Source organism: Polypterus senegalus, chromosome 16, assembly GCF_016835505.1.
Source record: "Polypterus senegalus isolate Bchr_013 chromosome 16, ASM1683550v1, whole genome shotgun sequence".
Taxonomy (NCBI): Eukaryota; Metazoa; Chordata; class Cladistia; order Polypteriformes; family Polypteridae; genus Polypterus; species Polypterus senegalus.
Window position 1 is genome coordinate 17963740 of NC_053169.1, and position 12452 is coordinate 17976191.

General features: G+C 39.9%; 1 protein-coding gene across 1 annotated transcript in view; it reads right to left on the reverse strand.

Annotated features, from left to right (window-relative positions):
* Positions 1-12452, reverse strand: part of fbxo28 (F-box protein 28) — a 42129-nt gene that overhangs the window by 13133 nt on the left and 16544 nt on the right. Inside the window, exon 2 of the mRNA XM_039738443.1 lies at positions 4257-4366. Coding sequence (XP_039594377.1) covers positions 4257-4366 — 110 coding nt within the window. The remainder of the gene's footprint in view (positions 1-4256; positions 4367-12452) is intronic.

Here is a 12452-nt window from a genome sequence, read left to right on the forward strand (position 1 = left end):
AATTGGAGTCCACCTGTGGTAAATTCAGTTGATTGGACATGATTTGGAAAGGCACACACCTGTCTATATAAGGTCCCACAGTTGACAGTTCATGTCAGAGCACAAACCAAGCATGAAGTCAAAGGAAGGCGAGGCACAAATCTGGGGAAGGTTACAGAAAAATGTCTGCTGCTTTGAAGGTCCCAATGAGCACAGTGGCCTCCATCATCCGTAAGTGGAAGAAGTTCGAAACCACCAGGACTCTTTCTAGAGCTGGCCGGCCATCTAAACTGAGCAATCGGGGGAGAAGGGCCTTAGTCAGGGAGGTGACCAAGAACCCGATGGTCACTCTGTCAGAGCTCCAGAGGTCCTCTGTGGAGAGAGGAGAACCTTCCAGAAGTACAAACATCTCTGCAGCAATCCACCAAACAGGCCTGTATGGTAGAGTGGCCAGATGGAAGCCACTCCTTAGTAAAAGGCACATGGCAGCCCGCCTGCAGTTTGCCAGAAGGCACCTGAAGGACACTCAGAACATGAGAAACAAAATTCTCTGGTGTGATGAGACAAAGATTGAAGTCTCTGGTGTGAATGCCAGGCGTCACGTTTGGAGGAAACCAGGCACCGTTCATCACCAGGCCAATACCATCCCTACAGTGAAGCTTGGTAGTGGCAGCATCAATGTGGGGTGATGTTTTTCAGCAGCAGGAACTGGGAGACAAGTCAGGATAAAGGGAAAGATGACTGCAGACATCTGGGAGACATCCTGGATGAAAACCTGCTCCAGAGTGCTCTTGACCTCAAGACTGGGGCGACGGTTCATCTTTCAGCAGGACAACGACCCTAAGCACACAGCCAAGATATCAAAGGAGTGGCTTCAGGACAACTCTGTGAATGTCCTTGAGTGGCCCAGCCAGAGCAGAGCCAGACTTGAATCCGATTGAACATCTCTGGAGAGATCTTAAAATGGCTGTGCACCGACGCTTCCCATCCAACCTGATGGAGCTTGAGAGGTGCTGCAATGAGGAATGGGCGAAACTGGCCAAGGATAGGTGTGCCAAGCTTGTGCCATCATATTCAAAAAGACTTGAGGCTGTAATTGCTGCCAAAGGTGCATCGACAAAGTATTGAGCAAAGGCTGTGAACTCTTGGATGTACCTGTGATTTCTCAGTTTTTTTTATTTTTAATAAATTTGCAAAAACTTCAAGTAAACTATTTTCATGTGTTCATTATGGGGTGTTGTGTGTAGAATTCTGAGGAAAAAAATGAATTTAATCCATTTTGGAATAAGGCTGCAACATAACAAAATGTGGAAAAAGTGATGCGCTGTGAATACTTTCCGGATACACTATATATATATATATATATATATATATATATATATATATATATATATATATATATATATATATATATATATATATATATAAAAACACAATAACTTCAGTACGCTCTCACTTAGGTCAACCAAATTTTGCATACAAGTATTAGGTATAAAAAGTAGATTTCTATCAACTTTTGGGCTATTTCCGTTAACCGGAAGTGGTACTTTACCTTTCATTCATTCAGCTGCAGAGTCAGAATAATTAAACCTTACTTTTATAATAACTGTTATATATAAATTTAATTGGATTTGATTTGTTGTTGATGGTTCTTTAATGTACAGAATATAAAAATATAATCCTCGTCTTACAGTTTACTCCTCAAACATCCATCCCCATATCTGAGGATACAAGTCAGTCTAGGGGAGACCACTCACAATTTTTAGGCAATGTATTTCCCCTCCACTTGCTTTATTTACATATATATTTTCTGTTTATATACCTCACACACACACTTCTCCCTGTTAGTTCCATTTTTTTTGTTAGTATCCCAAGTGTGCATATTAAGAGTTTTTGAATTCGATATACTTGCTGGCCAATCATTCTGTTGTTGAAATGTTCTTTTCCCCCCCATTGAGAACTTGTAATAAACATAAGTGTAAATGATGTCGAAGTACTTAAGTGATGCGGCCCACAGCTGATTGATCATTTAATGGAGTCTTGGTATAATTATATAGAATGTGTTGTTGTATTGTACTAATATGTGAGAATTGACCACTGTAATTAACCGTTAACAACCAAAATACAATATTCAGTAGCTTTTAAAAACATTAAGTAAAATGAACTTCTAATTACAAAAGGTAACTTAATAAAATTGAATGTAAACGTGTAAAATGCCACACAACCATCTAGAAGCATCCATGATGCATCTTCCTAGAAACGGGTTTCACTTCAGATTTAATAACACCCAAGTTTGGCTGTTACATGGCCCTGTATGTGACTTACAAAATAGCCAACAAACTTTAGAGCATTTTAATTATCAATAAAAAATGCAAATCACTAAATCTGTTTAAATATCTGAAAGCAATATATGACCAAATGCCACAATGTCTGGTAACCTTGACTGTTTACGTGACTTGTGCGTTTGTGTGTGTACACAATCCAATTCAGTGTTGAATTCAGCCTATCACAGAAACATTGCCCTATAGCTCAAACGTGTTCTCAATTTCTAGTGCTACAGGTGCGGATTGCATGCAATTTTGATGTTTTTAAGACTGCATTATTACAAGACCAATGATTACAATGCAATTTATTTTTGAGTAGCCTAAAACACAAGAAGCACATAAGTGCCGCAATGGGCTTTAACAGGCTCTGCCTATTGACAGCCCACCAGCCTTGACTCTCTATGAAGACAAGGAAAAACTCCCCAAAAAAAAAAAAAAAAACCCTTGTAGGGGAAAAAATGGAAGAAACCTTGGGAAAGGCAGTTCAAACAGACCCCTTTCCAGGTAGGTTGGGTGTGCAGAAGGTATCAAAAAGAACGGTGTCATTACAATACACAGAAGTAATCCACAATACAGTGATCCCTCGCTATATCACGCTTCGACTTTCGCGGCTTCACTCTATCACGATTTTTTTCTCATACACGCTTACGTCACTACGCATGCGCTTTCTGAGAACTTTTATCTAAGCCCTACGATGGCTCCTAAACGTGCTGCTTTTTCTAAGCCTTCTGACAATAAAACTAAGCGCCGGAGGAAGCTTACTATCCAGGAGAAGGTGAAACTCTTGGATATAATTAAAGATGGCAATACCCTACAAAAGCCTCCTCACACATATGAAAAGACAGCGCCAGCAACTGCCTATCAAGATGTTCTTCAGCCGCGCACCCAGACACCCACTGCCTACTCCTAGTACTCCTTCAGCGGAAGAAGACAACAACGCACCTGCTGAAGACACTGCACCATCTTCTGAAGAGGTCGTGCCTTCATAGGTTAGTGGTTGTGTGTAAGAACTGTGTGTGTTTGTGTGCAATTAAATGTACAATACAATAATCTACTATATAAAAGCGTTCGGGATTGTCCTACTGTCCCGTGAGTGCAAAACGTAGCGGTATTACGTTTATTACAGACTTACTACTTGCGGCTTGAGGTACGAAGCGACGCGATGTGAGCAGTGTTCTGGTGCTCCCATTGTTCCCTTGCTTTTAAAAATAGACAAAATTATATCTCTGGAAATAACTAATGTTGACGGAGTACAAATGCCTCACTGCGTAGTAAATATCAGGGGAGATGGTGCTTCCTTATTCTCATCTATAGCTTATTTTGTGTGTGAAACTCCGTCTTTAGCGGTACAGATTCGGGCTGACATTGTACGACTTTGGACAGGCACTTGAGGGGATAAAAAAAAACTTAGGTTTTCGGGAGATGTCATGAATGGGCACTTTGATGTTCTCATTCCCTACACTTACATGCCTGATGTACACATGGAGCGCACAAAAATTGAGGATAAAAGCCGGTCGCCTTAAAAGGCGAGTGCGCCTAGTAATATGATATTTGTAACATCTAATATGTCTTATTTTCTCTTATTTTGTCTAAAATATTGAGTAATACGAGTGTAATGGTGACTAAAGTGTGTTATTTCATGTCTAGAGGGCTCTAATAATGTTAAAAAACATATTTAGAAGGTCATAAACAGGTTTTTTTATACTCTTAACTGCGAAAATATTCCGATTTATAAATAAAGAATCCTACCTCTCGAAAATTCATTTATCACGGTAGAGTCTGGAACGGATTAACCGTGATAAACGAGGGTTCACTGTATAGTATAAAAATAAAAATATTACAAGTACATTTGACACTTTGAATAGGATTATAACATGTATCTTGATTAATAAAGCTAAATATTTAAATAAGTGTTATGGTAAAAGTGTGGTGCAGAAATTAAAGATTACAAACCTTGGCAGCTGGGCTTTGACTTGTTTCTGACATTGACTATGGTAACGCTCCACCTTCAAAAAGCCCTGATTAAGCATCCGCTGGCAGATCATGTCCATCCTTTTGCACACCTGTTGCAAAATTAATAAGAGTGAGAGAAGGCCAATGGAAATCACATTATAGCTTCAAAAATCTCAAAATAGCATAGAACTTAATTCCAAAGAAGATTTTATCTAGCTGTAAATTTCAAGATGGGAATGGTAACTCTAATAAATATTACCCAAGCTTGAGGCAATAGCGTCTCCTGTAACATCAATGGTGGGCAGAGTGTTAAGTTTTTCACGTAACCTAGTGTGCAGACATCCATTAGGTGTAACTAATGATGGCAACACAGTAACATTACTATTATTGCTTTTTCTCAAGAGCTCTTGGGCTTCAAGGCTAACTGGCATCAGAGATGGACTGAAACAAATCAAAGTTACATCACAGAACATAGATGTTTCTACTTTGGTTGTTTAGCTTGAAGATCTACAGTTAAAAATGTATTTAAATCTTGATTTTTTTTGGCATGAATACAACTTTAATGTATATATTTTTCTTCAGAGACCTGGAATATTCGGTGTTCAGTTGTCTCCAGTCACTGCATCACTGGCACAATAACCTGAACCTTTTTATATTAGTAGGTAAAGCGAATGTAGAAGATGGGTGGGTGAAAACCCTAATTGGAATACAAACACATGGGGTCCTAAAGAACTGGGATTCAAGAGCCTAATGACAATTAGACAACAATATCATGATGAAGCAGGGAAAATGGTGGCAATTTAAGATGTGATAGTTGCACTACTTAAGGACTGGTTTATACTTCATGCCCAGAACATGGATGGATCATGGCTGCCATGAGCACATCCTCAAATTAACATTACTTGTGTTGGAGTTGTTAATACCATCAAAATAATTTGGGGTACGCAGTGTGTTCAAGTTGGAACACAACGTCAGAGTTTTCGTTTATTAACACTTGACAGCAAGCTGCTTTGCAGATCCTACAGGATGAATGTGTGTGCTTCGGTGTTTGATGAATGATTCAATGTGGTGAAGCAAATCATCAAACTTAAATGATGATATACAAAAGTATTTGTGGTGCTGCTCTTCATCTTTTTCTGCATAGGCAATAAAAGTCTCACATGCCATCTTCTGTGCCTTCTTTTATTTTTTTTTTGCACCTTCGTAGCAGCATCAGAATGTACAGAATTATATTTTAGCCAAAGTAAAAAAAAAAAAAAAGGGACACAGTGAATTTCTGTTTTGTGATCAAAGTGGATATTTCGACTTTAATCTTGAAATTCCCACTTTAATTTCACAGTTTGTCGTTAAAGTAGAACGAAAAACATCTTAAAACTGATCCAATTGTTAATAGCTGTGCGCTTCTAAGGCTTCTTCCTGAACTGACAGCAACGACAGGCAGCGATTGCCACATTGAAAAAATGAAATGTGTTAAAAGCGTGTTACATCTTACAAATAAATCATTAACTTCATTTAAATAATTAACACAGTTAAATAATTACACATGTGGGGGCACCATGGTGGCGGAGTGGTAGCAGTAGGGAGTCACATTCCTGGTGTTCCCCGTCTTGAGTTGGCATGTTTTCCTGATGGGTTTCCACAGTGCGCTCCGGTTTCCTTCCAAGGACATGCAGGTTTGGGGATTTGGTAATGATGGAATGCCACCAGTGTATGCGTGTGTTTGTATTCACCTTGCGATGAACTAATGCCCTGGTCCAGGGACTGTTTCCGTCTTTCTGGAAAGGGCACATCTGTGGATAAGAACTGAAAATCTCATACTGACCTTTAAAAGATTTTTTTTTGTTACTCTTTATCCTTCTGCTGTGGAACATTCTGACCAGTCATTGTTTACACGTCTTAAACAACTATTATTATACACTGATAATTTCTGTATTATCTATATCTATTACTCATTATATTACATATCTTACACATCAATATTGTTGCTACTTCTTTGTCCTATCTTTGCACAATGTCTTGTCGTTTGTGTTTTAATTATTAAATTTTAATTCTATTTTTAAATTTATTATTTGCACGTCATGTTGTTACACTGTGGACCCCGAGCTTCGTAATTTCGTCTATCTGTATACTTGTATATGGTTGAGATGACAGTAAAGTTCACTTTGACTTGACTGAGGTATGTAATCATTAAACATTTGTCCTTTTCAGAGATTTTGTGGCAAGGTGTCCTGGGAATTCAATTGATGTTTTTTGCAATTCACAACACGGCAAAGCCAAAAGTTATTTTCTCATCAGGATGATATCTTGCACTACCACCTGGTGGAATACTCCAGATTTACATTAAGTACAAATGAAAGTATAAACAGTACACTGCTTGCAAGCAGCAGCATCTGCATGAGCACACGTTGCATGAAGTATAATCCCGGCCTAAGGGTGCCACGGTAGGCACAACATTTGTACATTTTAAGATGTGCCATAAGAAAATATATAAGAAAAAAAGAAAAAAAAAAATCAAACACATCCAGTCATTTGAATTTTTATGTACTGAAAAGGACAAAATGTAAATCTTCACTGCAGCAATGGGTGCTTTGTGCTTGTATTGCATGCACCTGGAGATTTATACCAGTTGTAAGGTAACAGCACAAAGAGCAGCAATAATAAGCTCAAGCCAGTGAGTGACAGGATGATTATCTAAATGGGGAATTGAAATTTTAATCACACCCTGCAGTCAAGCATGAAAAGGCACAGAATGTCAGAACGGGCTGGAATGTCGATCTGAGTGCTGCTGTCTGACATGAATGACACGTACTGCAAACCCATTCACAATGACAGAACAACAACCAGGATTTGTGCTCTTGTATATTTCAGGTGAAGATTGTGGTTTCTTGTAAAAGATTAAACTATGCCCTGTAAAGATAAAATATACTTCATTAAACAAAAAAAAAGGCGCAGATCGGGTGAACCGACAAATGAAAAACAACTTGCAAAATGAAGTGTTGGGAGGAAGCAGGGCAAACGAATCATTAGCTGTTTTAATGAGCATAATCACTCCTGTGCTACAAAAGGTCGCATGAAACTCAATGGCTTCATGTTAAGTGAGTCAGAACTCTAAGGGGTGCTTTAATTATTTTCGTGCAGACTGAAATTTGTTCTTCTTATGTAATAAATAAATGGGCAAAATAATTCTTAAGAGATTAGACACTAAAAAGAGTTCAATATTCATAAAGTGTTATTATAGTAACTACCTTTACAAATTGACAGCACGGTGGTAGCACTGCTGCCTCGTAAGATGTGCACAGTTTGTGTCCTGGGGCCTCCCTGTGCGCAGTTTGCATGTTCTCCCAGTGTCTGCATAGGTTCCTTGGGGTGCACCAGTTTCCTCCCATAGTCCAAAGACATGCAGGTTGGGTACATTAGTCATCCTAAACTGCCAACCCCCAGCCGTATGTGTATGTGTGTGTTCACCCAGCAATGGACTAGCACCCTGTCCTGGGTTTGTTCCTGCCTTGTGCCCTATGCTATCTGGGATAGGGTCCAGCAGACTACCGCGACCCTGTTCAGGACTAAGCAGGCTGACAATAATTTGTACAGGTCAGTCAGTCATTATTACTTATTATTTGTCCGATACCTTAAATTCAAGGTAACTTACATATCTAAGATGCAACTGGTTACATTTTTGTGTTCTTCCAATTGGAGCACAGGCAGGTGAAGTGATGAAGTGACTTGCCTAGGGTCACATAGCACCAGCAGGCTTTGAACCCTTAACTACTATGCCATACTGTCTGAAAAACAGACCACCTCGTTGTATGGCAGCTTTCTCGTGTTGTTTAGCATAACACATGTTCCTGATCATGACTTATTTGGAGGATACCTTCATCCATGGCAACTTACAATATCTGAGATAGGATTAGTTGCATTTCCTTTGTTTTTCCAATTGTAGAATCAGTAGGTAAAGGAAGGCACTTTTGCATCGTCACATGGTGTCAGTAATGGGATCTGAATCCATAACCTCAGAGTTTGAGGTGCACAGAATTAACTGCTGCAGCACACTGCCTTCTTACAGAAAAAAAAGAACTAAATGCTTAATGAATCTCTGCAGTCCAAACCACTACCTTCATTAAACACTTTTTTCATTAAAGTGTTATTTGTTACAAAGCTTTCCATTACAGATGTTTTATAATATCACAATCAAGCCTCAGCAAGGCAAAATTAAAAGATTTAAAAAGTGTGTTAATTCAGAAACACAATCAATTCTATATACTGCAGAAACAATAAAAGCTCCACCTTCACCAAGTACAGAGAGCCAATTACTATGATTTCTAGTCATGGGGTATGTCACACTTACAACAGCAACAACATATATTCATATAGCACATTTTTATACAAACAATGCAACACAAAGCGCTTTACAAGTTAATATGTAAAAGAAACAACATTATACAGTATGTAACAAAGAAAAAGGTATGGTCGAATGGTCAGGAGAATATAAAAAACAAACTCCAGTTAAGCTGGAGAAAAAGAAAAAAAAAAAAAACACAATCTGCAGGGGTTCCAAGGCCAATAGACCACCCAGCTCCCCCCACTGGGTATTCTACCTATCATCCAGCAGATGATCTAAATCAGTCCTCATGGTTTACAGGCTTCAGATGAAAGAATTTGATGATGATGGTCATGTGAACATCTTGGGCACCATTCAATCCAAAAACACTGGTAGCAGTGCGGTACCTTGATCAGGTGGTGGTGGTGGTGGCGCAGATCACCACCACAAAAGAATCGGAAAGGACAGCAGAGAATGGCACAGATTAGTAGGGAATTGCAGAACCCAGAGGAAAACGATAATTCAATGACTATATAGACTGATAGGGATACAACTAAAATCAGGCTATGAAAAAGCCATTTTAAAATAACTAGCCAACCCGCGGCGTACCATACGCCGCATAATCAGGCCGGTTTTTTAATGATTTTTAAGCACAGGGAGAAAATTAACATTTGAAAAATCGGTACTGTAATAAATCAGCAAGAAAAGCAACATTGTAACAATGAACAGAACAAACCAACACACAATCGTCCGTGACTGAAAACTGGCGGACCGCCATCGCTCATGTGCCCACCTCCAACTCGTCACTCGAGTCGTTGTCATCTTTGCACAGTCCAGATGCACCTATGGCTCACGTAGAGTTTCCATGTTCCTGCAGGAGCATCTAAGACGACGCATGTTTGTCGCGGATGCGAATTGCTGTATGTGGCGTGTAAAACAGTTTGCTATGGTGCACGAGGTCGTGCGTCGTAACCGAAAAGTCGGTTTTTAAAGACTGCTTACTTCATTGTGTTTTAACCTCAGTTGCAAAGGATTGTTTTAAGGATCCCATGGGATATCCCTCGCAAAACGTTTTACAAGCTGCATATGGCTATTCACCTCCGGCATGGCTCCTTCCTGCGTGCGCCAAAGGCGTCTTACTTGTCAGCGGCTTAGTGAATCCACACCCCTTCCGGTGTGCTTTCAATGGGTGTCTTGCCTTAGTGAATTACATATATATAGATGGGTTTTTAGCAGCGTTTTAAATTGTTCTACAGCATTAGCCTGACAAATTTTGATTGGTAAAGTATTCAAAATTTTATGTAAATAAGAGCAAAAGGCCACCTCACCACTTCTTTTCAGGTTGGCTCGTGAAATTATAAGCAGAACTTCATTTGGAGTGTAAGGGGACAAACATTCCAAAATACAGGAAGGGTTGAGATTATTTAATGCTTTGTAAACCATTAGCAGTATTTTAATGTCAATTCCAAATGACACAGGTAACCAATGTAACAGCGCTAAAACTTCTGAAATGTGCTCAAATTATGTGCACACAACAGTTACGAATCTCACTGCCGGATCATGTCAATTTTTCCGCATAGATGAATGGCCACAGACCCCTGGCCAACTTGTACTGCATCTTCATTATAGAGGAGGTGAGGAGGCTGCATGAAGTATTAAATGAAGGGGTTGTCACATGCATGCTGAATATTTGTCTTACGATGACAATTTGTTTTTCTATTTCATTAAAGGTTAGATTTCTGTTTGCATTTTGAATGACAGACCAAGAGGATGAATAATAAATACATTTTTCTCAGCTCATTTTGATTTTATTTACCAAGGGTGTCAGTATTAGTGGAGGGCTCTAGATTAGCCATTCAAATAGTTCTGCTTTAAATAACACAACCGAAACAAAATACAGAAGCCACTCATGAAAAAAAGGAAACTCGATTCTCTGGCACGGATGCCAAACAAATTTTTTTTTTTTTTTAAATTAGTAACAGAAAAGCCCTGCCATTTCATAACTCCTGTGGATTAAAACAGGCAGGCAGACAGCAAAAGGAATGGAACTCAAGGGTGTTTAACACAGGAGGCAGCACAGAACAATAATGAAAGCCTTCATTAAATGTTAAATTACACCTTACGTAAAAGTTTAAAAATTGCACAACAACATGGCCTTATAAAACACATGCTGCAAAGAGAGACACGGGTGCCGATTGTTTCTTCTTTCAAACGAACATGGCATTTCTATTCAGCTCACAATGCTTTTCAAACTAGAATGATGAATTACTACTTTAGTATTCTGCAGAAAAACAGAAGCAATTTTTTTGCCAATTTTCCTTTGAGCTTCTCTTTATTATTGTGCTTTTCATTTTTTATGGTCTTCCATAAAGTGTGGAAGGGAACCATAATAAGCAATGTGTGGGCAATCACTCCTGAGTTTATTTCACGAGTACTTTCAGCACAGCTTTTTCAACAAGGTAACTGCACAGTCATCAGCCGAGTGCAACCCTCCGAGTTTGATTATCGGACAGGACTCTGCTGTGTGATTTGTCACCTGTGGCTGGCAGCACTTACTTGTCCAGGGAACCTCAGCACCATCTGTTTAGAATTGTGGCACGCCGGCCTTGTCTAAAGCAAAAGCAATTTAGCATGGACTACATGTGATGAGGGCAGCATAGCTGTGTAGTGACAGCTGCCACTACACAGTAAGGAGACCAGGGTTACTTCCAGGGTCCTCCCTGCTTGGAGTATGCATGAGTTTATATGCAGGTTAGGTGGACTGGCAGCACTAAACTGGCCCTAGTGTGTGTTTGCCCTGTCATGGACTGGTGCTCTATACTGGCTGAGATGAACAGCAACAAAATCATTACCTCCCCCAACTGAACAAGATAGAAAAATGACATGACATGTGAGGAGGGTGGTGGAGGCCTGGTTGTAGGGTCAGATTGCAGTCAGGCTGGTTTTATTACATCAACCTGAGTAGCGTCAGACTGACCTTGTTCGTTTTCAGCAAGGAAAGTCACAAAGGATGACAGGCAGACATTTCTGAATGTGCTGGCTCCTATCCTTGCCAGTACCTGAACATGTAAGCTTTGCAGCATAAGTTGGGTGGTGCAATGTTGGCAAGAACCAGGAACCAAGGAACTGTAGTAGCGTGACCAGTAGTGGGTGTCTCAAAGTCTCCAAACCCTTGAAACAACTACATACACATAAATAAAACTATTTTCACTTTACAAAACACCTTTTCAGAGGCTCTTCACATAACAATTCTCCTCCTTCTTTATTAATTCTCTCTCTTTTTCTCCTCCAGTCCTCCTTGGCGAGGGTTACCCAACTCCACTTCTAGCTCTGACTCACCCAGATTAGGCAGAGCAGCTCCTTTCACAACTTGGACCCCGAGAGTATTTCCGGTGCAATAACATGGCCACCGAGATGGACTTCTAGAACAGACGGAGCGTCCTTAAAAAGAGTGGATTTCTCCTTCTGGCAGTGCCCAAGTACTCCAAACAGGGCCATACATTGGGACTACAGGTCTCTTGCTGCACTGCAGATGCGCAAATGGGATCTCCACAAGAGGGACGCTGACACTCGATGTACGGGGGACGTCTCCCACTGTTGTTCCATTTTAAAGACCTCCTGGCTGGGTAAGGAACCACCACCTATCACAGCCAGAATGGCAGCCTGACTTTAACCTTCTATGACAGTGGGTTGGAGGTTACCAGATACTGAAGGCATGGCGCTATATAGTTAAGTGTTAACAAGGTATAATAATAAATAATACATTTATATAGCACCTTTCCCATCCTCAAGGCACTTCACAGAGTTTAAGAACGAACGGCAGGGTAAACAGTATATTGCATTGTACTAAACCAGATAAATAAAGAAGAGTAAGATAA